The 27,279-nt window shown below is 46.3% G+C and overlaps 2 protein-coding genes across 4 annotated transcripts; one reads left to right on the top strand and one right to left on the bottom strand.

Moving 5' to 3' along the window:
• Positions 1-2,644: 2,644 nt before the first annotated feature.
• Positions 2,645-25,954, top strand: PHF10 (PHD finger protein 10). Of its 3 annotated transcripts, XM_060205186.1 has the most exons (13): positions 2,645-2,746; positions 2,792-3,187; positions 4,891-4,997; positions 8,245-8,375; positions 8,927-9,010; positions 10,408-10,541; positions 10,639-10,788; positions 12,668-12,777; positions 14,075-14,228; positions 18,769-18,924; positions 23,556-23,664; positions 23,923-24,111; positions 25,763-25,954. In XM_060205186.1, exons 2-13 carry the CDS (start codon positions 2,885-2,887, stop codon positions 25,846-25,848), a joined length of 1,713 nt encoding a protein of 570 aa, XP_060061169.1. In that variant the 5' UTR covers positions 2,645-2,746; positions 2,792-2,884; the 3' UTR covers positions 25,849-25,954. The 3 variants fall into 3 exon arrangements, with proteins under 3 accessions (XP_060061169.1, XP_060061170.1, XP_060061171.1); XM_060205187.1 differs by having other exon boundaries at positions 2,645-3,187; positions 8,933-9,010; XM_060205188.1 differs by lacking the exon at positions 18,769-18,924 and having other exon boundaries at positions 2,645-3,187.
• C13H6orf120 (chromosome 13 C6orf120 homolog) lies at positions 24,352-27,039 on the bottom strand. The gene has a single exon (XM_060205189.1). The coding sequence runs from the start codon at positions 26,998-27,000 to the stop codon at positions 26,458-26,460; it is 543 nt and encodes a 180-aa protein (XP_060061172.1). The 5' UTR covers positions 27,001-27,039; the 3' UTR covers positions 24,352-26,457.
• Positions 27,040-27,279: the final 240 nt, after the last annotated feature.

Raw genomic sequence — 27,279 nt, 5'->3', positions numbered from 1 at the left:
CAGGCCGCCGCCGCGGGGCTCCAGCTGGGACTCCAGCGCCTGCGCACCGGCCCTTCTGCGCGGCTTGGTGCCGGGAATTCTGGGAAGTGCGGCTCCCTCCCCATGCCACACCCTCCCTGGCGTGAGCGCGGCGGGGCGGCACCTCCGGGCCTAGCGGGCGGGCCCAGGGGCGGGGCCTAGCGGACGAGACCAGGGGACTGGGCCCAGGGGGCGGGGCCTACCGGGCGGGCCCAGGAGCGGGGCCCAGAGGGCGGGGCCTAGCGGAGGAGACCAGGGGACGGGGTTCAGAGGGTGGGGCCTAGCGGGCGAGTCCAGGGGGCGGGGTCCAGAGGCGGGGCCTAGCGGGCGAGTCCAGGGGGCGGGGTCCAGAGGCGGGGCCTAGCGGACGAGACCAGGGGACTGGGCCCAGGGGGCGGGGCCTACCGGGCGGGCCCAGGGGCGGGGCCCAGAGGGCGGGGCCTAGCGGAGGAGACCAGGGGCGGGGTCCAGAGGGCGGGGCCTAGCGGAGGAGACCAGGGGACGGGGTTCAGAGGGTGGGGCCTAGCGGACGAGACCAGGGGGCGGGGTCCAGAGGCGGGGCCTAGCGGACGAGACCAGGGGGCGGGGTTCAGAGGGCGTGGCCTAGCGGGCGAGTCCAGGGGGCGGGGTTCAGAGGCGGGGCCTAGCGGACGAGACCAGGGGGCGGGGTCCAGAGGCGGGGCCTAGCGGACGAGACCAGGGGGCGGGGTTCAGAGGGCGTGGCCTAGCGGACGAGACCAGGGGGCGGGGTCCAGAGGCGGGGCCTAGCGGACGAGACCAGGGCGTGGGGCCTAGCGGGCGGGCCCATGGGCGGGGCCTAGCGGGCGAGACCAGGGGGCGGGGTCCAGAGGCGGGGCCTAGCGGGCGAGTCCAGGGGGCGGGGTTCAGAGGGCGTGGCCTAGCGGGCGAGTCCAGGGGGCGGGGTTCAGAGGGCGTGGCCTAGCGGGCGAGACCAGGGGGCGGGGTCCAGAGGCGGGGCCTAGCGGGCGAGTCCAGGGGGCGGGGTCCAAAGGCGGGGCCTAGCGGGCGAGTCCAGGGGGCGGGGTTCAGAGGGCGTGGCCTAGCGGGCGAGTCCAGGGGGCGGGGTTCAGAGGGCGTGGCCTAGCGGGCGAGTCCAGGGGGCGGGGTTCAGAGGGCGTGGCCTAGCGGGCGAGTCCAGGGGGCGGGGTTCAGAGGCGGGGCCTAGCGGACGAGACCAGGGGGCGGGGTTCAGAGGGCGTGGCCTAGCGGGCGAGTCCAGGGGGCGGGGTCCAGAGGCGGGGCCTAGCGGACGAGACCAGGGCGTGGGGCCTAGCGGGCGGGCCCATGGGCGGGGCCTAGCGGGCGAGACCAGGGGGCGGGGTCCAGAGGGCGGGGCCGCCCTAGCTCCGCTTCTGACGTCAGAAAAGCGACCGGAGTCGCCGGAAGTGCAGTCGGAGTGGGCGGGCGCCCCGCGAGAGCGGCCGGGCTGTGGGGCCCTCTGCCGGCCGGCGTGCGCTCGGGCTTGGCGCCGGAGTCCGCGCTCCGCTGGCTTCTCTCTCAGGCAGTGGGCGTGTGCCCCGCGAAGCCATCTTTGTGATTGTGGTTCCTTTATTGGGGGTCGATGCTTTTCCTATTTATTTCCCCTTTTGTTGCCCTTGTTTTGTTGTTATCGATGTCGTCGTGTAGGATAGAACAGCGAGAAACACAGCGAGGGGGAGAGACAGACAGACACCTGCAGACCTGCTTCACCGCCTGGGAAGCGACTCCCCTGCAGGTGGGGAGCCGGGGGCTCGAACCCGGATCCTCACGCCGGTCCCTGCGCCGCGCCGCGCGCGCCTGATCCCCGGGGGCCGGTGTCCGTCTGCCGGCGGCGCTCGCTCGGCCTCCGCCCCAGGGCCTGGGCGCCGCCGCCCGGCGTCGTTGCTCCGCTGAGGGGCTCGGAGAGCTACCGCTCTGGCCCCCGCCCGCGTCCCTCGGAGGCCTCCGCGGGTGCGGGTCCGTCGGCCGGCGGGGCTCTGTCCGCCAGACAGACACACAGACACACACACACGGCGGCCGTCCGTCGGTCTGTCGGTCCCTGCTCGGCGCCACGCTGTCACCGGCCGCACAAAGGAGAGCCCGGGGCCTGGGCGCAGCCGCTGGGGCGGAGACCCCGGGACGGGCCCTGGGGCTGAGGGGGCGCGGGGGACGGTCGCCGGGCTGGGGCTCCCGGCACCGGGGGGAGGATCCCGGGGTGGGGAGGGCCCGGTGGCGGGGGTCCCGGGCTGAGGGAGGCGCGGACCCCGGGCGCCGCGTGAGGAGGGGGCGCGGGGCGGGGCCGGGGGCGCGGCGGGAGGTGGGGCCGTGAGCGGCGGTGCGGACGCCGCGGAGGGGCGCGGGGCTGCGGGCGGGAAGGGAGCGGGGCCGCGGGGAGGAGGGCGGCGTGTGAGGAGCCGGGGCTGAGGAGGCCGGAGGCCGGGGCTGAGGGAGCCGGAGGCCGGGGCTGAGGGAGCCGGAGGCCGGGGCTGAGGGGGCTCGGAGGCCGGGGCTGAGGGAGCCGGAGGCCGGGGCTGAGGGGGCTCGGAGGCCGGGGCTGAGGGGGCTCGGAGGCCGGGGCTGTGGGGGCTCGGAGGCCGGGGCTGAGGGAGCCGGAGGCCGGGGCTGAGGGAGCCGGAGGCCGGGGCTGTGGGGGCTCGGAGGCCGGGGCTGAGGGAGCCGGAGGCCGGGGCTGTGGGGGCTCGGAGGCCGGGGCTGAGGGAGCCGGAGGCCGGGGCTGAGGGAGCCGGAGGTCGGGGCTGAGGGGGCTCGGAGGCCGGGGTTGAGGGAGCCGGAGCCGGGGCTGAACGGGCCGAGCCGTAAGGGGGCCGGGAGCTGAGGGAGCCGGAGCCGAGCGGCTGAGGGCCGAGCCTTGGGCGTGCTGGCGGCCATGGCAGTGGCGGGCGCGGCGGCTGGCGCGGGGGCGCTGGCGGCGGGGCGCGGGGTCCGGGGCGCGCGGGGGCGGCCCCCGGGCGGCGGGCGGGCGGAGGGGGCGGGGCCGGGGCGGCGGGCGGGGGCGGCGGGGCGCGCGGGCCCCGGGGGGGCGGCGGCGGCGGGGCCGAGGCGACGGCGGCGGCGACGACGGCGACGCGGGGCGCTCGGGCTGATGGCGGCAGCCGGGCCCGGGGCGGCGCTGTCCCCGCGGCCGTGTGACAGCGACCCGGCCACCCCTGGAGGAGCGCCGTCCCCCAAGGTGAGCGACCAACGGCGAGAGGGCGCGGCGGCGGCTCCGGCTGAGGGGACCCCGGGAGCGAGAGGCCTGGGGCCCGGGACACTCCGAGTCTGAAGAGACTGAGGGGGACCCCGAGACCAAGGGGGCCGGGCGCCGGGGGGACTCCAGAGACTGAGGAGAACCGCGGACTGGGCAGGTTGTGGGGCGCCCTTCGGGATGTGAGGACTGAGGGGAAGCCCCCAAGAAACTAGGCCCCCAGGAGAGGCCGAGAGAAGACTGATTGAGGGGAGATCTTCACCTCCAGACTGAGGCGGCTCCTGCCCGGAAGAGACTGAGGGGAACCTCTTCCCCAGGGAACTGAGGGGACCCCCCCTGGACGCTGAGGAGTGAAGGGAACCCCTTCCCCAGGGGACTGAGGGGACCTCCCTGGACGCTGAGGAGAGTGAGGGACGCCCTGGGAGCTGAGGAGAGTGAGGGACCCCCTGGGAGCTGAGGAGAGTGAGGGACCCCCTGGCAGCTGAGGAGAGTGAGGGACCCCCTGGGAGCTGAGGAGAGTGAGGGACCCCCTGGCAGCTGAGGAGAGTGAGGGGACCCCCTGGCAGCTGAGGAGAGTGAGGGGACCCCCTGGCAGCTGAGGAGAGTGAGGGGACCCCCTGGCAGCTGAGGAGAGTGAGGGACCCCGTGGCAGCTGAGGAGAGTGAGGGACCCCCTGGCAGCTGAGGAGAGTGAGGGACCCCGTGGCAGCTGAGGAGAGTGAGGGACCCCCTGGCAGCTGAGGAGAGTGAGGGACCCCGTGGCAGCTGAGGAGAGTGAGGGACCCCCTGGATTCCCTGAGCATCAAGACAGACCCCTGGGTTGAGGGTACCAGAGGCCGGTGACAGAGCAGCTGGAGCTCTGACCACAGGGCTGGGGCCAGTGTGAGCTCTCCTGAAGCGAAGACTGAGTGCAGTGCCCACAGCCCTGGGGCTCTGTCTCCACACCTGGAAGCTGCAGAGTTGAGGTTCCGGGCTGCGTTCAGGACCCTTGTGGAGAGTGACACACTATCTCCTGAGGAGATGGAGGGTGGGAACCGCCGCCGACATGGGCCCGCCGGGCCATTCTCTTTCCTTCTCTATTGCGGATGGACGGTCCACAGTCACCGTGAGGGGAGGCCGGCACTCCCTCCCCAGCTTCCCAGCCACCTGGGCAGGGAGCCACTCGCCCTTCTCTGCAGGGCTGCAGCCAGTTGAGTCTTAGGAGCGGTGGCCACCGCCTGGCCCTCAGAAGGCCCATTATAGTCTGCGCCGGTGCCACAGAGGGGACAGCGGCCAGCCGCTGGCGGGTCAGGTCAGGGTCTGGCCAAGCGTCTAGTCGGAATGGCTCTCCCCGTGCCGGCTGCCCGCTGTGGCTGTGGCTGTGGCTGTGGCTTGGTTAAACTTGCAGAGGTTTCCCGCCGGAGTTTGCTTAAACTTCAGTTTGCTTAAACAGGGCTGGTGAGCAGGTGAAGGTAGATGTGGCTCCACAGGCTAAGATGCAGAGGTGAAATGCAGTAGCCCTGCTTGTTTTGGTTCTGCTGCAGAGAAAGTGTTCTTATCCTTCCCGGACCTTGCCCACATAAAAGCTTGGCCTCTTTTAATTGTTTCTCAGAAAGCCTTAAACTAGGTGAGTCATTTGACAAATCTAAAAAGGTACACAGTCACTTTTTTTGTCTTCTTTATGATTGTTTGAATTTTTTGACTGTATAGGATGATAATGAAGATAATTCAAATGATGGGACCCAACCATCGAAAAGGAGACGGATGGGCTCAGGAGATAGTTCTAGAAGTTGTGAAACTTCAAGTCAAGATCTTGGGTATTGTCATTTTACAGCTTAATACTATTTGTTTCTCTCTTCTTTCCTTTGCCCCATCTCACCAACTTTTAATAGTGGCAGTTACTGAAAACTGCAGAATGATTTTGTGTTTACATTGTGATAATTGCCTTTTTTTAAAAATTGCTACTGAGTGTAACTAAAACTTTTTTTTAATGGGACAAGTACACATAGAATTCACTATTTAAAAATCTTTTCAAGTGTATGATTCAGCTGCATTAATACTGTGATTCATTCCCACTTTTTTTTTTTTTGCCTCCAGAGTTATTGCTGGGGCTCAGTGCCTACACTAGGAACCACAGCTCCCGGAAGCTATTTTCCCTCATTTTTGTTGCCCTTGTTGTAGTTTCTATTGTTATTGTTGTTATAGCTGTTGTTATTAGACAGGACAGAGAGAAATGGAGAGAGGAGGGGAAGACAGAGAGGGCGAGAGAAAGACAGACACCCACAGACCTGCTTCACCGCTTGTGAAGTGACCCCCCTTGCAGGTGGGGAGCCGGTCCTTGTGCTTTGCCCATGTGTGCTTAATCTGCTGCACTACTGCCCAGTCCCCCATTCCCAGTTTTAAAAGTCTAAAGTGGGGAGTCGGGCGGTAGCACAGAGGGTTAAGCGCAGGTGGCGCAAAGCACAAGAACCAGATCCTTGTTCAAGCCCCTGGCTCCCCACCTGCAGGGGAGTCGCTTCACAGGCTGTGAAGCAGGTCTGCAGGTGTCTATCTTTCTCTCCCTCTCTCTGTCTTCCCCTCCTCTCTCCATTTCTGTCCTATACAACAATAACATCAATAATAACTACAATAATAAAACAACAAGGGCAACAAAATGGAATAAATAAATACTTAAAAAAATAAATTAATTAAAAAAAAAGTCTAAAGTGGCATTTAGAAAAAGTCATTTCTAAAACTTTCTCACAATTTCATACAAAAGCTTCATACCCACTAAGAAATAAAAATTCCCCCTTGCCCCAATTCTCTGCTATTATCATTCTGCTTTCTTACATGAATTTGCGTGTTCTAATTACTGCAAATGGCTTTGTTTTTTCCCGCCAGAGAACTGGTATTGGTGGTGTTGGGGGACTGAACCTGGGATGTTTGCACCCTTAGGCACGAAAGTCCTTTTGTGTAATGCTACCCCCACTCCAAAATCTTGGGAATAAAAGATTTAAAAAATATATATATGAAAGCAAAAACCAGAGCATCACTGTGGTTTTTGTGATGGTAAGAATTGAACTTGAGATCTCATGTTTGTGAGTCCAAGGCTTTATTCATGACACAGCTTCCATGACCACACCTCAAATAGCATCTTAGAATATTGACCTTTTTGTGCTTGATTTAGTAGCATTGTATAATGTTTTGAAGCTTTGTCCATGTTGTAGCATGTGTCAAAGTTTCCTTTCTCTAAGGCTGGAGTATGTTCCATTCTGTCTACACACCAGGTTTTGTGTGCTCATTTGTGTTGGATTCTTGTTTCTGCCTTTTGGCTAGGGATGGAACTCAAGACCTCATGCTTGAGCATCCAGCACTATCAATTGCACCACTGCTAGGCTACTTGTTCTTTACTATTAATTGGATGAATCATAAAGTCGGGTCATTTTCATTGATAAAATTTAAAGGTTGAATTAGCCCAGAAATCTATAGTTTTTGCTATTCAGGATTAGGATTGGACTATAGCACACTGGCACAGATTAATTCTTTTTCCTTTTTTGCTCAAGATATATATTTTTAACTTTTTATGAGAGAAGGGAAGAGAGGGCCAGAGTACTGTTCAGCTCTGGTATGAGGTATACTGGGGATAGAATTTGTAGCTTCTGAGGTTTTAGTCATTTATGTTAGTTCTCTCACATTCTTTAAAAAAAAATTTTTTTTTTTAATATTTACTCCCTTTTGTTGCCCTTGTTTTATTGTTGTAGTTATTATTGTTATTGTTACTGATGTCGTCGCTGCCAGATAGGACAGAGAGAAATGGAGAGAGGAGGGGAAGACAGAGAGGGGGAAAGAAAGATAGACACTTGCAGACCTGCTTTACCGCCTGTGAAGCGACTTCCCTGCAGGTGGGGAGCCGGGGGCTCGAACCGGGATCCTTATGCTGGTCCTTGCGCTTTGCGCCACCTGCGCTTAACCCGCTGCACTACTGCCCAACTACCCAGTTCTCTCACATTCTAACAAACTGAGCTATCTTCTTGGCTCTATGTTCCTGACTTAATGGAGTCTGAGAATAATTTTGGCTTATTATTTTCACCATGGGGAAACTAGTTTTTAGAGTTCTGTTTTCTCTATTCTTTATAAATCACTGAACACCATATGGGAAACAAGTTGATTATACCTTGAGTGGATAATGCAATAGTTATAAGTGTTAAGAACAAAGGAAAGTATTCAGCTGTCATTATCCTGTTAGGATTTAAAAAAATATTTTTTTGCGGGGGAGAATACAGGTCCAAAAAGGATGACAGAGGACCTAGTGGGGGTTGTATTATTATATGGAAAACGGAGAAATGTTATGCATGTACACGCTATTGTATTTACTGTTGAATGTAAAACATTAATTCCCCAATAAAGAAATTTAAAAAATGTAAAAATTTATTTATTTATTTATTGCAAAGAGACAGAGAGAAATCTAGAGGGAAGAGGGAAATGGAGTGAAGAGGAGAGAGAGAGGTCCCTGCAGCACTGTTTCACCACTTGTGAAGCTTTCCCCATGCAGGTGGGAACTGGGGGCTTGAACCTGGATCCTTGTGCACTATACTGTGTGCACTCAACCAGTTGTGCCACCATCTGGCCCCTCACCATCCTGTTATGCATCATGGTTCTTGTGGCATATAGAAAATATTAACTCCATTTTTTGGGGGGTCATATTATAGATATATATTTTTCTTTTCCCTGTACTTGTTTTTTATTTTATTTTAGTTTTCACTCCAGAGCACTACTCAATTCTGAGTTATGGTGGTGCTGGGGGAATGAACCAGGGATCTTGGCTCTCTAGGCATGAGTCCTTTATATAACCATTATTACTATCTTCCCCAGCCCAGTAATTTTCTTTAGTACACTTAAAATCATGGGAACTAACTGTACTGAAAAGTTGTAGAAGTCAGACTGAATTTAAATTTAAATACTTATTTTAATTTTTAAAAAATATCAAATGTAAATTCTTAACAATAAATATCCTTAAAATACAAATGGTTGAAATTTAATAAAAGCCACACGTAAGGCATACATAATATGTGTTTCTGTGCTTAGCTTTAGCTACTATCCAGCAGAAAATTTGATAGAATACAAGTGGCCACCTGATGAAACAGGAGAATACTATATGCTTCAAGAACAAGTCAGTGAATATTTGGGTGTGACTTCCTTTAAACGGAAATATCCAGGTATTAAGTCTTAGTTTATATGACAAAGGAAATGTGGCTTTTAACTATTCAGTAGCACTAATTTTTTATGGGTTGTTAATTTCCAACTACTTGAGTATGAAATCTTTATAATTTATATTCTGGATAATTTTCATTTCCTGCTATCATCAATTTGTTTTGTCAGTAAGCTGACTTGAAAGCAAAATGTGGAACATGGATTTCTTGGGACAAATTTAATCTTAACCAAGAGTTTGATTCTTTACACTTGCTCCTTGGCATGGAGGTAGTAGCTGCATAAATTCTGTCTGAGTTAAAAAGAGCTACTTTAATAGAGCTTTGTTGCATTGTTCTGGACTATTCTGTTTTCTATTTTATTCTATTATTTGAAATCAATTTTTTTATCTCTAAGAAAATTTGAAATGCTTAACATGAAGATTCTATTAAATTCCATGACAATTTAAATCTTTTAAAAAAATTTAAAAAGTTTAAGTTTTTCTAAACTTTACAAATGCTTAGCATTTTACTGTTTCTAAAAGTCTCTTGTTCTTCTTCTTCTTCTTTTTTTTTTGGAGATTTAGAGCGACGAGATTTGTCTCATAAGGAAAAACTGTACCTGCGAGAACTAAATGTCATTACTGAAACTCAATGCACGCTAGGTAATGAAAGCCCTCACTGTTGGTTTGGCAGGCTGAATATTTATGAAGTGATACTGGATGAGTTTTTTTTTTCCTATTCCTGAAACATTTTATAAAATTAATAAACAGGACCAGAAAAAAGCTCACTTGGGTAATGTGCTGCTTTGCCATGTGCATGACTTAACTTAGTACCTGCCTCAGCCATGCTGAAGGAAGCTTTGGTGCTGTGGTTTCTTTTCCTTCTTCGGTGTCTCTTCTATCTGAAAAGCCAGCCCAGAGTGGTGAAATTCTAGAGACAACCAAAAAAAAAAAATATGTATATATATATATATATATATATATATATATATATGTTATTTAAATGCTGAATTGCTTCATTTTTGATTATTGTTAAAATATAAAGGAAAATGATATTGCATAACTATATTTTTCTAGTAATTATCAACAGACGTGTCAGTGTGTGTTTTCTGTGCAAGATTTGCATAGTGCTTTCTGAAAGTGTTGGTTCTTAGTATAAGACAAATTTTACCCAAATTTTAGTTCTGCATACATGACTATACTTTAAAATACAAAATAATGGGAGTTCAGCTTAGCATTTGATATAATCTAATACTGTTGAGTTTTGAAAATTATGGATATGACTTGTGTCTGCACTGATGCTTTGGTAACATTTGAATTGACTATAATATTTCTAGTCTGCTGCATGGAATGTGGCACAGTGACTAGAGCCTTGTACTTAACAGCATGAGGTCCAAGTTTGATCCTTGGCATCATGTGTGCCAGTGTGATGCTCTAGTTGTCTCTCCTTTTTCCTACTAAGGAATAAAAAACAGGTTAAAAAAAAAAAGAAAAGAAAAAGAAAAGAAAACAACTTCATGGTAAAAAGAACAAAATATATAAAAACTTCATGGTTTGAGAGGTATCACAGTAGGTAAAACATTAAGATTCAAGTATGAGGCCCAAGTTGAGTCACTACCAGAGTGATGCTCTCTTGATCCTCCTCCCACCTTAAGTAACTAAATATGTAAATCTCTAAAAAGTCATTGAAGATATTTCTAACACATAATTTGAATACTAAGAAATACAATATATTAAAAGTTTTAAATCTATTTTTCATTTAATATATTAAATATTAGAAATTGGTGTTCATTATTGACCAGTTTCTAATAAGTAGTTGTGTTTGTATAGCACTTATTCTATAAAAACATTTGGGTGACAGTTGATTTCTTTGCAACTTTGGCAGTGTGTGTGAATATATTTTGTGATTTTTAAATATAATTTTTATGTATGAGGAAATCTTTTATGTGTAAAGAGAGTGAATTTTGTGAGTTTACTGGTAATGTAGAGAGGGGGAGAAAGATAAAGTGAATTTTGTTCAAATAACCTTAAGACCTTTACTTTTTTTGGGTCTCAAATAGGGTTAACAGCATTGCGCAGTGATGAAGTAATTGACTTAATGATAAAAGAATATCCAGCCAAACATGCTGAGTATTCTGTTATTCTGCAAGAAAAAGAACGCCAACGAATTACAGATCATTACAAAGAGTATTCGGTAAGTCATCAGGATGACTAAGACCTGTTCCTTGGCTTTAGGGAATGCTATTTTATGAACTTACGTTTGACTTCTAACTGTAATGTTTCCATTTCAGCAAATGCAACAGCAGAATACTCAGAAAGTTGAAGCCAGCAAAGTGCCTGAGTACATCAAGAAAGCTGCCAAGAAAGCAGCTGAATTTAACAGCAATTTAAATCGGGAACGAATGGAGGAAAGAAGAGCTTATTTCGACTTACAGACACATGTATGGTTGCCCGTCCCTAGACCTGACTGCCTGCCTGTTATTCAGAGGGCTCAGGGCCACCTTTATTATTGTCTTGTGCATGCAATGTATTCTGTCCTTCCCTAAAAACTTAAGCTTCCATTTTGAATCATGAGCAGTAATACTCACTTCACTGTATGTCTGTGAGATGTTTTAAATTGTGGTTGATATGTTGTTGTCAAGAGATTTTTTTATTTTTTATTTTATTTATTTTCCGTTTTGTTGACCTTGTTGTAGTAGTTATTATTGTTAACTGATGTTGTCGTCGTTAGATGGGACAGAGAGAAATGGAGAGAGGAGGGGAAGACAGAGAGGGGGAGAGAAAGACAGACACCTGCAGACCTGCTTCACCGCCTGTGAAGCGACTCCCCTGCAGGTGGGGAGCCGGGGGCTTGAACCGGGATCCTTATGCCGGTCCTTGTGCTTTGCGCCACGTGCGCTTAACCTGCTCCGCTACCGCCTGACTCCCTTCAAGAAATTTTCTTTCTAAATGTAAAACAATATTAGAAATATTGACTTATGTGCCAGCCAGAGGTGTACCTGTTGAGTTCACACATTACCATGTGGCAAGGGCCTGGGTTCAACCCCCATCTCCACCTGCCGGGGTGGGAGGGGAGAGAAATCTTCATGAGTGGTAAAGCAGTGTTGCAGGTGTCTCTGTCTGTCCCTCCTCAATTTCTTTCTGTCCTATCAAATGAAAAGAAATATATATATATATATATATATATATATATATATATATATATATATATATGCCATCAGGGTTATTCCTGGGGCTTGGTGCATGCACTATGAATCTACTGCTTCTTGAATCTACTACTGCCAGTTTTCTTTTTTTATTTACTTTTTACTCTTATTTTTAATTGGATATGACAGAGAAATAGAGAGGGGAGGTGGTGACAGAGATGAAGAGAGAAAGACAGACACTTATAGACCTGCTTCACCATTTGTGATGCTTTTGCCCTGTAGTTGGGGACCAGGGGCTTGAACCTGGGTCTTGGCACATTGTATTGTGTGTGCTTAACCAGCTGCACTACTGCTCGTCCCCCTACATATACATATACATATACATATACATATACATATACATATACATATACATATACATATACATATACATATACATATATATATAGTAGAGACAGAAATTGAGAGGGGTGAGGGAGATAGACACCTAGAGTCCTGCTTCACCACTTGTGAAGCTTTTCCCCTCAGGCAGGGACCAGGGGCTTGAACCCAAGTCCTGGTGCACTATAGTGTGTGTGTTTAGCCAGGTGCACCACCGCCTGGCCCCCACAAAAAAATATTTTAATGAGACAGACTGACACACAGAACAGAGCTGTGCTCAGTTCTGGCTTATATGGTGCTGTGGACTGAACCTGGTTTAATATCTAGACCTGTAATCATTCTGATCGACCTTAGTGTATAGTGTCACTTTTCTGCATGTGTTGCTCCAGTTTTCCCAGCACCACCTATTAAAGAGACCTTCATTACCCTAGTGAATGGTTTGGGCCCCTTTGTCATATATTAGGTGGTGGTATATGTGTGGGCTCGTTTCTGAGCTCCAGAAGTCTCATAAATTGCCTGGGTCGTATTGTTATGTAGTGTGAGTAGAGATAGTGTTGCCTTTCCTTAGAAATTATGATGGCAGTACACACACACACACACACACACACACACACACACAGATAAAAATTCACCTGTAGAACTAGCAATGTCAATTATGCCCTCAAGTTATAGCTTCTAATGATTCTTACAATTTTTGACTTTTTTTTTTTTTGAAGGGGAGTGTAGAGGGGACTATTTTTGAAAAGCCTAACTTCCTACCCTGAGATCAATTTTTGATTTCATGCTGTCCCAGGTTATCCAGGTACCTCAAGGCAAGTACAGAGTGTTACCGACAGAGCGAACCAAGGTCAGTTCTTACCCAGTGGCACTCATCCCCGGACAGTTCCAGGAATATTACAAAAGGTATTTAGTGGTTTTATTATCACTAATTTTGACTGTTGATGAGAGTCTTCAGCCCCTCCTAAATGTTTTTAGCTCTATAAAGATCAGCTGAGGTGTTGTATAGTTTTGTTTGTTCATTGGTCAAGAACATCTTTCAGCCAGAATTGGGACATCTGTGAAGCCTATACAGTATTGTGCTTCTCTTTGATCACTTATTTGGGTGTCATCTTGAAGCTTATTGGGGAGGTAGAGTCTCAGGTATAAACCCAGACCTAACTTTGAGTCTGCATTTTCATATTCAGTGGAAAGTTTGAAAAGATATGGCACTGCCTGCAGGGGATATGAAGGGAGGGGAAGGAGGTGTGACCACTTGGTTGCTCCGCCCACAGAGCTGTCCTAGCCTGGCGGCTGCTGCCACTACATATAGTGAGAATGCTTCTTATCTCTTCCCAACCTGGGCCTAACTGAAAGTAGGGCTAGTAAGGATATCTTGTTGCAGAATGTCAGCTTTTGCTGCTTCTTTCAACTGTATTCAGAATTCTTTAGGATAGAAAGTATTCAGTAGAGCCTAATATTTAAAATAGACTATGGAGCAAACTATTTTAAAATCAAGTCAAAATTGTGGGTCAGCCAATATTTGTTTCTTAAACTTTTGATTCAGCAAGTGATTAAACATCATGCATCAGTTAGTCCCTCTGCTTTTTGATGTGACTGATGTCTTAGTTGAGGAGATGCTAATCCATTGTCTGCTCCTCAACGAAGGTTATGTAGTCATGGCTGGGTGTGAAATTGAGGGCTCTCCTGAGAGTGAGAATAGCAGAAATACCGCCTGCTGGGCAGTCTGCTTATCAGTGTCTTATTTCAGATAAAATGGATGATTGATCTGTTGGAATATACATTTCACAAATTAGTTTAAAATAACTTGCTACTGAAAATACATCTTGTGCCATACACTGCTGCACTGCTGTGATTTACACACGTGAATCAATTTAATTCTCAGCTCAGCTCACTGAGGTGGATACTCTTCCTGTCACAACCATATTATACACTAAGGAAGAGAGCACACAGGTAGTGAGCACTCGGGAAAACAGTGGACTTGGGGTGGCCAGGCAGCGTGGAGTAATGCATGGTGACATGTTGTCAGCTATGTCTTTGTCTACTGACATGTCTTCTTTCTTGAGTTGAGGGGATGTAGACCGTTGTGTATTTTACATGGTGAAATATGGTAGACTTTTGTTTTTACTTGACCACCACAATGGACATTTTACCTCTAATCATTTTCATAAGGAAAACTAAAAACCATCTCTCTGGACTTTAGATATTCCCCTGATGAACTGCGGTATTTGCCGCTGAATACAGCGCTCTATGAGCCCCCGTTGGACCCTGAGCTCCCTGCTCTAGACAGTGATGGGGATTCAGACGATGCTGAAGATGGTCGAGGGGATGAGAAGCGGAAAAGTAAAGGCACTTCGGTAGGAATGTTCTCTCAGTAGGAAGTTTCTCCTTTCCCTTGGGTTTGTTGCTCATTGCTTTACTAGAATGTTAACTTGAACTTGTTTGCACCCCCACCCCACCTCCTTTAAGAAAGACCTGTTCATTTTTTAGTAAGAGAGAGAACTAGAGCTTCACATTCTGACACGTGCAGTGTAGAGGGTCAAACTCGGGACCTCATACTTGAGAGTCCAGCGCTTCATTTACTTCACCACCTCCTGGGCTGCTCACTACCCCTCCCTGCCACTAGGGATATTACTGGGGTTCAGTGCCTGCACGACGGCTCTAGTGCTTCTGGTGGGAACTCATTTTTATTGAAAGAGGCAGAGAGGAAAGAGAGAGACACTACTGGTCCACTGCTTCTGAAGCCTCCCCTCCAGGTGAAGACAGAGCTTGAGCTTGGGTCTTCCTGCTTCATGATCTGGGAGCTCTGGGTGCTCTACCGCCTGGTTCATTACCACTCTTTTTTGAAGAACGATAGATACAAGTTTTTATCAAGAAAAGTTGCTTTTGTGAATTTCTATAAAAAAGGTGTATATGACTTTTAGTAAGTTTTATATTTAAAGTTACCCCTTTGTAGTGAGGCAAGGGCAGCAATTAGTTTTACGATCTTATTATATTATATATCACCTTATATTATGATCTTATATATGAGGTCCTTATTATATTATATATTATCTTATATTATGATCTTATATATGAGGTCCTTATATTATTCATTTTTTAAGATTTATTTTTTATTACATATATGAAAGTTTCACATGAGGCAAAGGAAGGAGATAGAGCGTGTGAGATTGAGAAGCCAGAGCACTGTACGGTTGGTATGAGTGGTGCTGGGGATCAGATAGGCATGCCAGTTGGAGGCAGTACCAGTTGAGCCATTTCTGTGGGCAGTATTCAAGACTGTTGATTTGGGGAGCACATTTTCCTTATGCTCTTGTTTAACAAACAGCTTTCGACTTCTTAGGAAGATGTGGAGATTACTGATATGTGTTGCTACTAGGTTTTCCTGTGTGACTATTTTTTCCATGACACTGTTGTAAGACAGTTATAACCAGTGGTGGTGGTGGTGGGGTAGGGGAGATAGCATAATGCTTCTGCAAAAGACTTTCATGCCTGAGACACCAGAGGCCCCGAGTTCAAGCCAGAGTTGAGCAGTGCTCTCGTAAAACCAAACCAGACCAGTGGTGGGCACGTTGGTGGAAATGAAGAAAAAAAATGAAGGCATGTTCTGTGCAGCTGAAGGAAAAGCATGATGGCGCAGGGTCTTGGTCTGATTTAGCTCGGCATGTTAAGCAGCCGGCCTTTGAGACTTCACTGCAGCCGTCCCGGCACTGAGAATGCGCTGCCTGCCATCAGTGGGCTGTACACTTCTGTGAATAGACTCAGTGAGTGTTGGGATGCTGTTCAGTATTAAGGTGGTGACACTACTTTCTCCTGTCATACTCGTAAAAGAGGGGCTTGCTATGGTGAGCATGTGATAAAATACTTTTTTCGGGCTATAGCGCAGTGGGTTAAGCGCAGGTGGCGCAAAGCGCAGGGACCGATGTAAGGATCCCGGTTCGAGCCCTGGCTTCCCACCTACGGGGGAGTCGCTTCACAAACGGTGAAACAGGTCTGCAGGTGTCTATCTTTCTCTCCCCCTCTCTGTCTTCCTCCTCCTCTCTCCATTTCTCTCTGTCCTATCCAATAACGATGACAACAATAATAACTACAACAATAAAACAACAAGGGCAACAAAAGGGAATACATAAATATTTTTAAAAAGTACTTTTTTCCTATACTGCAAGAAGTGTGAGTTGTATTTTGGGAAAGTATTTTCACTGTATGTAGCAGGACTTTTTTTAAAAAAAATTATGTATTCCCTTTTGTTGCCCTTGTTGTTTTTTATTGTTGTTGGTAGTTATTATTGTTGTTGTTACTGATGTCGTTAGATAGGACAGAGAGAAATGGAGAGAGGAGGGCAAGACAGAGAGGGGGAGAGAAAGACAGACACCTGCAGACCTGCTTCACTGCCTGTGAAGTGACTCCCCTGCAGGTGGGGAGCCGGGGACTCAAACCGGGATCCTTACGCCGGTCCCTGCGCTTCATGCCATGTGCGCTTAACCCACTGCACTACCGCCTGACTCCCCGAAGCAGGACTTTTTAATACCCAAAACCCTTTATTTTTTATTTTTATTTTTTTAAGGTTTTATTTATTTATTCATGAGAAAGGTAAGGGGGGAGAGAAAAAAAAAATAGACATTACTCTGGTACATGTATTGCCAGGGATTGAACTTGGGACCTCATGCTTGAGAGTCTAACACTTTATCTACTGCACCACCTCCTGGACCACATGTCCAGAAGTCTTGACTTAGCAAATACAGTAATAGAATTTCTTCAGGAAACCTAATCAGACACTGACAAAATAGAAAAAAACTCCCACTGGACTGTTAACAGCACACTGTCTAGTGGAAATTAGAAATAAATCTAATGTCCACAGTGGGTGATGTATTACATTTATGTACTAGAAATGCAGTTCAGAAGCGCTCATGATGTCATGAGTGATGCTTCTAACATAATCAAACACACTGTGTATTCCAGTTTTGTGTTCTTTTATGCATGATTTCATTGCACCAAGGCTGATTTTTAGCTAGAGAAATGGGTAGAGAGAGGTGAGGGGGAGAGAGAGATAGAGATAAGAAAGAGACAGACAGATGGACAGACACACAGTGGATAAAGCATTGGACTCAATCATGAGGTCCTGAGTTTGATCCCCAGGCGGTGAAGCAGGTCTGCAGGTGTCTGTCTTTCTCTCCCCCCTTTCTTCCCCTCCTCTCTCCATTTCTCTCTGTCCTATCCAACGACGACATCATCAACAACAACAACAACAACAATAACTATAACAATAATAAAACAAGGACAACAAAAGGGAATAAATAAATATTAAAAAAATGGGTTATAATAATTTGAGATTATAGTGTATAGTCCACACCACACCCACCACTAAAGTTCTGTGTCCCCACCCTCTCTCCTCCCAGAGATAACCACCAGAGTTCTCACAGGACCTAGAAAGAGTTTGCTTGTATGTGTGTGTTTGCAAGTTCCTCTTTCAGTTCTCTAGATTCCACACATGTAAAACCATCTAGCAGGTGACTTTCATCTCTTTGCTTATTTTGCTAAGCATCATCAGTTCCTGTTCTTTCCATTTTGTCCCAAAAGACACACTGTCATCTTTTTTCATCGCAGAGTAGTATTCATGGAATATATATCCCATAGCTTCATAGTCATCTGCCGATGGACATTTAGGCTGCTTCCACTCTTTGGCCACTGTGAATAATGCAGCTCTGAACATGGGTGCGTATGTCCCTTTGAATTAGTGCTTGAGTGTCCTTTGGATAATTTGGCCCTGGTTTTATGATGTGTCTGGGTAGCTGGATGTGTGCAGACATATATTCTAGGAAAATAGGGAAAGGAAACAGTGATCTCTCTAGTTGTATCAGAGCGCTTATCAGGGTGACTATGGGTAACATATATTTTTGTTAACCGAATTTTTTTGTTTATAATTTTCGTACTCCATATGAAGATGCTTTTTAAAATCTGATTAGAAAAAAAAAGTTAAAAATGAAGAACTGGGACTTAGGTGGTGGTGCATCCAGCTGAGTGCATGCATTTCCATGTGCAAGGACCTAGGTTTGAGCCCCCAGTCCCCACCTGTGGGGGAGGGGACTTCATGGAACTGTGAAGCAGGTCTGCAGGTGTCTCTTTTTCTCCCTCTCTATCTCCCCCTTCCCTTTCAATTTCTTTCTGTCCTATCCAATAAAATTGAAAGAGAAAAAAGAAAAAAGTCATGGATTTGTCATGTAGGCATAGAGCCCCAGCCATAACTCCGGTGGAAACATAAATAAATCATAAAAAAATTAAGAACTGGCAATAAGGTCCTGCACTCCTAAATCTTGAGCATGTGAAAATGCGTCAGGTTATAAATAAAAGCACGTGTTTGCTTGAAGTGATTTAATCATCACTATTCTTCAATGGAAATAGACTTATGTAAGTTTTTCCTAAGGTCTACTTACTTATTATTAAAACCAGAGCACTTCTGGGCTCTGGCATAAGGTAGTGCAGATATTGAATCTGCAGACTTTGGGGCCTCAGACAAGCAACTTGGTGCCTTAGTCAGCTGAGCTGTCTGTATAGCCTGAAAGCTTTCTCTAAACAGTATTTGTGTATGAAACAAGTGCTCTGTTGTGACAAAATTTAAATAATGTTTAAGCTCTGTGGTATAATATTAACTGAAACAGATAATTCTGTTCCTGTTCAGTAAGGTACCGCTGACAGACATGGACTTAATGCTACCGTGCTCTCATAAGGATACACTTTAATGGGACTTATTTTAGTCTCCAGTGGAAAAATTTTAATATTTAAAACTAGCTTGTATTTTTAAACTGATTAAAGTTTAAAGTCCTTTTCAGTATTTTTCAAAATTCCCACTCAAATCTGTCTGAATTCCAAGGACTCTTTCTTTGTGCCTTTGAACTCCAGGACAGCTCCTCTGGCAATGTGTCTGATGGGGAAGGCCTTCCCGACAGCCAGGAGGAGTCTTTCCAGGGAAGACAGAGATCCAAGGACAGAACTGCTACTCCACGCAAAGATGCTTCCAAACGTTCTGTACTGTCCAAATCAGTTCCTGGGTACAAGGTAGAAGAAAAAAGCCCCTGACTCAGCTTCTTTACTGACCAGCCTCTCTCCCTGAAATATTTTCACTTTGAATCTCAAAGTTGTGGAGCTCCTGCTTGCTACACTTCACTAGCTGTTCTTCTGTGGTGTGTGCCTTCTGTCAGCTTCCTTTTTTTTTTTTGCTTTGTTTTCTTGGTGGCTTTTCTGTCACTTTTGGCTATGGTTTAGCTGCTATTTTCTGTTTATGTACACTTTTAAGATAACTTTTTAAAAGTAATAACCAGGCAAGTATGGGGTTTGAACAATTGTTTCAGAGACAGAACTTTATACTTTGTTTCCTCAGAGTAAGGATATAATTACTTGGTGTTTTAAATATTCTAGTATGTAGTATAAAGTATGGTTGGATCTATTGTTAGAGCATATTGCATTTTTGTAGTGCCTTTCATTAAGGGGGATCTGGGTTTAAGGATTATTTGTTCTAGCTACTAAATTCCACCAACTCTGGGCTAGAAAACCATAAAAACTGTTATTTCCACTGTGGTGATGTTTTGCCCAATCTTGGCAAATAGGCTGTGATACAGATTATTGAGATCATTCAGATAGACATAATTGCTAGCTTTTTGATCTGGTTATTCTCAGAGTGGGGTTGCATGCTGTTAGCAGTGTCACTCTTACTGTTTCTGTCTGTCCCCCCTTTTCGGCGGGTTAGGGGAGAGGCGGACTGCTTTCTTCACATCTGGGAATTTGGGAATACCATAGGAGCACAGTTACTGTATAGTTTCATGTTCTGGATGGCAGCCGGAAAACACATAGTTCTTTTGGTCCAGAATAGAACCTGCTTTTTATTGTGGTTAGGAAGGTGTTACTGAGTATTTGAGTAAGGTAGTCAAAAGGTCTTACTGAGTGGAATTAATCGCACACCCTGAGCGTCCACATTGGGGTCGCATTCACCATACAGCCCACATCCTTCGACCGAAGTAGAACCCTTCCAACAGCTTGCTTTCCTTCCCTTTTCCAAAGTCAAATTCGATGTAACATACAAATTAGCATATTCTACACTTAACTAGCATATCTACTTACTTAAGAGAAACTTTGACATAATCAACTTGGAAATGCATGTTTTTGCGGTCTATTGTGAAAAGTCTTCCTCAGCCAAGCGTGGGTCCCAGAAGGGCTTTAGTAGACTACACATATGTGCTGTTAAGACTTGTTTTTACACACATACACACACACACACACACACACACACACACACCCCTAATTTTAAAGATTGAAATTCATGCCTAAGAACTGAAAGGAAATGAACTCCAAAGATTACATTTTTGAAAGTAGCCTGGTGTTTGCTACTGGCTTGTAAGAGCTTCAAGTGGAGTAACAACTCAGGTACATTGTTCTGTTAACTCTTCAGTGTTTAGACGACCTAGTAGACGGTTAAGGGTGGGTTAATCATGGATTAACAAAGGAAAGTGTCGGAAAACAGGTGCGCCACTACCCAGCCCAAAATAGAGGCTGGACAGCAAGAACTATTCAGTACTATTATTGACTTAATATAGACTAAATCATAGGTTAATCTAAATTGATACTACTCAAAAAGAGTCTAATATGCAGAATACATTAAAAAAATAATCTGTGAACATTTTTAGTGCCTAAAAATGTTTCAGGTTATTTCAAAATTTAGAACCAGTATCTATAATTAAAAAATTATTGAACATGTTTATTAAAAGCTAACCTCTTTATGAAAAAGTATTAATAAGCCAAGATGTGCCTAAATATTGGGGTACTTCAAGCTGAAGGTCATATATATATACCTTTAAAAATATGGGAGTTAAAGATAATGTATGTGATGTCTTGATTAGTAAGATTCACTAGTACTTGCCCTTAATTTGTAGGACAGTGTCGTTTAGGTTACATTAACCTGAAATTAAAGAGGAAATGTTACAAGTATATAATAAAAATCTATACTAGATTAGTATCACTCTCAGAGTCTCACTAATCTTTGGTTATTTTTTCAAGCAGGAAAATTAGTATGTGAGACTTTTATTGGAGAATCTTAGTACTGTTAGAATGTGTGTTTTCATTTTCTTGTCCATGGTGAAACCTTAATGTTGCTGCGGTTTGAGAACTGACTATATGTATTTCTCAGTCAGACACACCTAGGGCTCTCTGTTCCATCAGCCTTCATGGGAGTTGTGCAGTTGTCCCTTCCTCCTCCTCGTTATGAGACGCTGAGAGGCTAGCTTGGATGTGTAAAGTCCTGGATGTAAACAGTGGAGCTTAAGAGAGTTTAGAGTGCTTGATCGAGCAGTGTTCTTTTTGTATTGAGCTGTGGCAGCATAGACAGTATTACAGAGCTCTTTCTTTTTCTCCATCTTCTCACTGTCCCTTCCTTTTCATCAAGATGAAGACGATTTGGGTAAGAAAAATTTTAAGTGGTTTAACAAAGCATTATGATTTTAAGCTTAGATGTAAAACCTAGAATCTTCTTTTATCATAGGTATTTAATGTGTACCTTAATGACTGTAGAACTTGAATTGCTCTGGAATGTGAATGAACAGACTTAGGCTTTATTTCTTTTGACTTTTGTAAAAGGTTCTCCTGTAGGGAGTGCTTTTTTTTTTTTTAAAGAATTTAATGGTGTGGTTACTTCCTTGACTATAGTATAAGAGTGTAAGATATTAGAGAGCTTAGTATGTCGGTGTCTAACTTGAACTACAAGTATTAAATAAGTGTATCTTTTACATTTAGTACAGGTACCATAACCAAAAGATAATTATTTTGTTGAATTGAGAGGTAGCTTCCTGCTGTATATTATGGCAATGACAGGTTAGATCATAGTTGAACCAGAATATGGCTCATAGAAGTGCACTTCCTAGCTATTTTTTTATTTAGGTAAAGGGAAATACAATGCAAACCTTATACTCAGACTATAACAACAGCAACAGAGGGTAACCACACTGCAAGACTTAAAAGGTTTGAGCCTGTGACACTATCCTTTGTTGGGGGGAGCAGGGTATTAAGATGCAAACATAGGAGATAGAGAATAGTTAATGGCGACATTTAATATGTATGTTTTAACTTCCATGATATTTATTATTTTGTAGAGACATTTGTGATTGTTTAGAGTTGTTTTATATTTATGTATAAGGTTGACTTTTTTAAATAAATAAGCCAAAAATTATTTTTGAATGCCTCTGTCATCTTTTGCAAAGAAAGATACATCTGAAAAACAAAAACATAATTTAGGAACAAATTGGTGAGGACTTCACAGGTCATGAAGGTGGCAGTGAGACATTTCAAAGCTAGAATATAACAAATTTTGCACAGGCTCCTCTCTGTTCATGACCGTAGGCAGGCGACAATAGATGCTTCTAGATGGCTGGGAATAAAATAGAACTCTAACAGTTTCTGTTTAAAATGATGTATCTGTGTGTGTGTATAGTTAAATGGTAGGCGCCCTCATTTCCTCCTTGGCCTGTGTTTGGTCGGTCTTTTTCCACCTGTGTACTCATGTGTTCAGTAAAGAATGAATGAACGACATTCTATTCAGATCAAGGCTGTGCTATTCAAATATCTTCCCAATTGCTGGCAGTAAGCCTTTTTCCATGTGCTAAATATGCTTTATAAAGTCCAAATACTTTGTATGGGTTATATGCTTTTAAATCTGAAAAAAAAAAAAAAATGAGCAGTGTCTGAAATACAAGGTCTCTTTAAATGACCTTTTTTTTTTTTTTTTTTCTTTTTTTTGGCTTTACTGAAATGTCTACATGTCACAGTGAGTGTTTTTTCCTTTAAGTATAGGCGCTTGTATGAGCTTATCAGGTATGCAAAGGCAGTGCTCACACAAGTCGGTTTTCTAGAGACACTAAGCACATGCCAGTTCTGCATGAGGTATCTTTCAATTAAAAGACGCCAAAACGTTGACTTTCTTAACTTAGGTTTTCTATCAGTCGACCTAGTTTTACAATGTTGGAAAATAAGTTTTAAACAATGTCAGAATAAAAGCTACTTAAAATCGAGTCTTTTTATACATGTCATCTGGCCATTTTTTCATTTGGATTTACTTTATCACTACCAGGGTTATCACTAAGGCTCGTTCGGTGACCAATCCACTGCTCCTGGCATCATTCCCCCACCCTTTTCTTCTTTGATAAGGCAGAGTTATTGAGAGGGAAGGGGGAAGAAAGAGAAACACCTGCAGCACTGCTTCACCACTCGTGAAGCATCCCCCTGCAGGTTGGGACTGGGGGCTTGAACCAGGATCCTTGTGCATTATTATCTGAGCACTCAACCTGGTGTGCCACCACCTGGCTCCCTTAAATTGGATATTCTTTTCCAATTAATGCCATTTGGGCAGTGTATTTAGTATTCATTTCCTGTTCATTATAAAGAATTAACTGTGCATATAAGGAGTGTAGAACATTACATCAATCCTACTATGAGATCATGCCATTGACAAAAGTCTAATATTACATCTAAGACTTCTTTAATCAGTAGGCTGGTGTTTGTTGAAAAGTACTTTTGTCAAGTTTTACCTTTGCAAGTTTCTCATTAGCTACCAAAAATAAGGATAAGGAAATACAATAACCAAATTCCTTTTGAACCCATAGTAAGTTCTTTTGGCATGATTTTATAGCCCTCTTCTACCCTTCCAGCCAAAGGCCATTCCAAATGCTATATGTGGAATTTGTCTGAAGGGTAAGGAGTCCAACAAGAAAGGAAAGGCTGAGCCACTTATACACTGCTCCCAATGTGACAACAGCGGTAAGTATTCAAACACCTATTCTGACCACCCTATTTGTTGCTTCAAAAAGTAGGACTTTTGTCAACTAGACTTGAACCAAAGAACCATCAGATGTGTAGGCTAAGTTGTAAGGCCTAGAGAAAGTCCCATGTATTTCCATTTTTCTGTGGTTAGGCTTTGTAGCCATTCTCAAGAAACCCTAAGCAAACTGTGTTTGTTATGTCATAGTACATTAAGAAATCGAGTGTGAAGTCCTACTAATGCTGCTTTTGATTTAGGCCATCCTTCATGTCTGGATATGAGCATGGAGCTTGTTTCTATGATTAAGACTTACCCATGGCAATGTATGGAATGTAAGACTTGCATTATATGTGGACAACCCCACCATGAAGAAGAAATGATGTTCTGTGATGTGTGTGACAGAGGTTATCATACTTTTTGTGTGGGCCTTGGTGCTATTCCATCAGGTAAAGATTGAAAAATCTATCTTTGAGTGATGGGACTGTACCAGGACTTTTTTTTTTTTTTTTTTTTTTTTTTTTAAGGCTGCAGAAACACCAGTGCTCCTCCTGTCCATATAAAATGGCCTAAGCTGATGACACAGATCATGGCTGCCTTGACAATACAACCAAAGGACAGATGAGATGTTGAGTGCGGAGTCTGAGCTCATGTTTTTCTGCCCAGATAGCTAAAGCCACATCAACAACTTGTTTCAAAGCTTTATTTTTATATATCATCTATTTAGAAACTTAACAAAATGACTGCTATCCCTTTACATATATTAAACAAGGTATCTGCAAATCTAGGTATTATGACAGTTCCAGATAACTTTAAATATATAACTGAAGAATAAGCCATAATTGAACTAAAATATTAGTTATGTAATTTTTAGAACTTATTTGCATAGTTACAACCCCATGATATATACTATAAATATATACCTAGAACTAGGTTTCCTGGGAATTATTAGAAGCAACTTCAATGAGTATTCAAAATCCTGTGGTGATGCAGGTCAAGTATCTAGTAGTTCACTTGTGCTGCCAAACACACAGGCAGCTTTAAAGCACTGTGCCGTGCCAGCATGGTAGACTGGAGGATGCCAGCACCGCACAGCTGCCAGCGAGCGGGCAGCAGAGGAAAGGGCAGGAAACGGTCCCACTTGGGAACAGGCCTCACATTAGGATCTTTAGACAGCATGAGTGTCTGAATTTCCGAAAGGATTATGTAACTTACTTATTTTAATCATCCCAAGAAAATTCTTTTTGAAATTCCTTTTGGACTTGCTCAGTGGAATGATGTAACGTTTTAGAAGGCTAACAGTAACTAATGCATTGTTACTTGGGACCTCATGCTTGAGGGTCCAATGCTTTATCCACTGTGCTGCTTATCCAGGACTGCTTATTATTTTACTTTTTGCCTCTAGGGTTATTACTGCCACTCAGTGCCTGCACTACAAATCAATGTTCCTGGAGGCTATTTTTCCCATTTTATTGGATAGGATGGAGAGAAATTGAGAGAGGGGGCGATAGTCAGACATATGCAGACCTGCTTCACTCCTTGTGTAGCAACCCCGTTTGGCTTTATTTTTAATGAGAGACTGAGACCAGAGCCCTGCTCAGCTCTGGCTTATGGTAGAGCTGGAGATTGAACCTGGGACCTCTGAGCCTTGGGCATGAAAGTCTTTTGCAGAATCATTACCCTGTCTCCTGGGCCCTACTTGCTGATTAAAGAGAGGCAGAGTGTGAGAAAGTAAAGAGACCAGGGCACTGAAGCTTTATTCAATGTGGTGGGGGCTGGGCCTCGAGCGAGCTGCCTAGTTCCTGCACAGCACAAAGGCAGCACTCGCCAAGTGAACTATGTCTTTTTTTTTTTTCTTTCTTTCTTTCCCCTTTCTAAGATTCATAGTGCTGTTCACTTGTTCCCTCCCCACCCATGCATCGCATCTCACAGGTCATCAATTACAATGATGATTCGTAAGGGAAACTTTCTCCCTAAAACTCAGGAACCCACCACAGTCCCATAGAGGAGTGTTGTGACAGCCAAGGAAGGAGAGCATAAATGGGTTTAAATTTCCTGGAAAAAATTCTGTTGTATATTAACTAACGATTTTTCTCCTAGGTCGCTGGATTTGTGACTGTTGTCAGCGAGCGCCCCCAACACCCAGGAAAGTGGGCAGAAGGGGCAAAAACAGCAAAGAGGGATAAAATAGTGCTCGGATCTCAGTATTGTAATATGCCTTTAAGGGAAATATTTGGTGCCAATTTCTTTACAACATTCTCATTTTTACGTCAATAAAATTTTTGGAAATTATGTGCTTAAAACCTGCAAGTTGACTCATTCCAGTCCTGAGCTACACTTACCCTTGATACCTGTGCCAGGCAGAAAAATGCTTCATCCGCCAGCAGGCCTTCGCTTCTCATACTCTGACTCTCCAGAGATTCAGTGGAAACAAGTTTTGGAAACTAATTTGAAGTAGCTGTTTCCTCTGTTAGTCTGCAAGTCACTTTCATGACATTTCCTCATCTCTGTGCTCTGGGGCCTACCATGGATGGTGTGAGTTATTCCTTACCGAAAGGATTTTAAGCAGCAGGTAGCCCAAAGTGATAGTCACAAATGACCCGGTAAGACTGGGGGCGGCCTGTGGAAGTCCTCCCTGGAGGAGGAGGGCCTGCCCCCCGCAAGACACTGGCAGCTCGATCTCCAGCCAGGGGGCTTCCTGCGGCAGCAGGAGGTTCAGGGAGCCCCGGGCCCCCAGGAAGCAGGGCCGGAGCTGAGGTAAGGGCTTATGGCTTATTCCCGCCCGGGCCGCCCCGTCAGAAGAGGATCTCCAGCACCAGCTTCAACAGGCTGATGAGCAGGGTCCAGAGCAGCGAGTCCTCCTCGGGCGCGTCCTCGGGGGCCGGCGGTGGTCCAGGGTCCGAGCCGTCGGGGTAGGCGGCTTCCCCGAAGGTGGGCTGCGCCGCCCCGTCGTAGTAGACGCGCATCTCGAACTCGCTCTCGCGGTGGGACGGGTGCCCGTACACGCCGATGCCCACGGGCCGGCGGAAGTGGCCGGGCACGAAGACCTGGTCCTGGCCGCAGGTGGCGGCCTGCAGCTCGTAGTCGTCGAAGCTGGGGTGCGGGGTGCGGTCCGACACATACAGGTCGGCGTCGCCGCGCAGGCTGCGCATGCGGAGCACGATGCGGCCCTCGTGGCTCAGGCGCAGGTACGAGTAGTTGCCTGCGCCCACCTGGCCCTGCACCACGTGCAGCAGCACCCAGGTGACCGGCACGTCGTCGGCGTCGTCGGAGCGCGCGGGGCCCGGGGCCAGCAGGGCCATCAGGGCCAGCAGCAGCGGGGGCGACTGGGGCAGCATGGCCGGGACACGGGCTGCGGGCGGGCGGCGGCGGCTCAGACCCGGGACAGGAGGTCGGAGCGGAGCCGGGACAGGGGATCAGACCCGGGGACAGGAGGTCGGAGCCGGGACAGGGGATCAGACCCGGGGACAGGAGGTCGGAGCCGGGACAGGGGATCAGACCCGGGGACAGGAGGTCGGAGCCGGGACAGGGGATCAGACTCGGGGACAGGAGGTCGGAGCCGGGACAGGGGATCAGACCCGGGGACAGGAGGTCGGAGCCGGGACAGGGGATCAGAC

This window comes from Erinaceus europaeus, chromosome 13, assembly GCF_950295315.1.
Source record: "Erinaceus europaeus chromosome 13, mEriEur2.1, whole genome shotgun sequence".
Classification (NCBI taxonomy): Eukaryota; Metazoa; Chordata; class Mammalia; order Eulipotyphla; family Erinaceidae; genus Erinaceus; species Erinaceus europaeus.
Note: the sequence above shows the minus strand (reverse complement) of the source record. Positions and strands in the feature narration are given on the sequence as shown.

What these genes read in the sequence shown, in the direction of transcription:
- C13H6orf120 (XM_060205189.1), bottom strand. Translation starts at nt 27,000, where the DNA reads ATGCTGCCCCAGTCGCCCCCGCTGCTGCTGGCCCTGATGGCCCTGCTG.
- PHF10 (XM_060205186.1), top strand. Translation starts at nt 2,885, where the DNA reads ATGGCAGTGGCGGGCGCGGCGGCTGGCGCGGGGGCGCTGGCGGCGGGG. An exon ending in TTCCAGGAATATTACAAAAG is followed by an intron (nt 12,778 to 14,074) that starts GTATTTAGTGGT and finishes TCTGGACTTTAG; the next exon opens with ATATTCCCCTGATGAACTGC. An exon ending in AATCAGTTCCTGGGTACAAG is followed by an intron (nt 18,925 to 23,555) that starts GTAGAAGAAAAA and finishes CTACCCTTCCAG; the next exon opens with CCAAAGGCCATTCCAAATGC.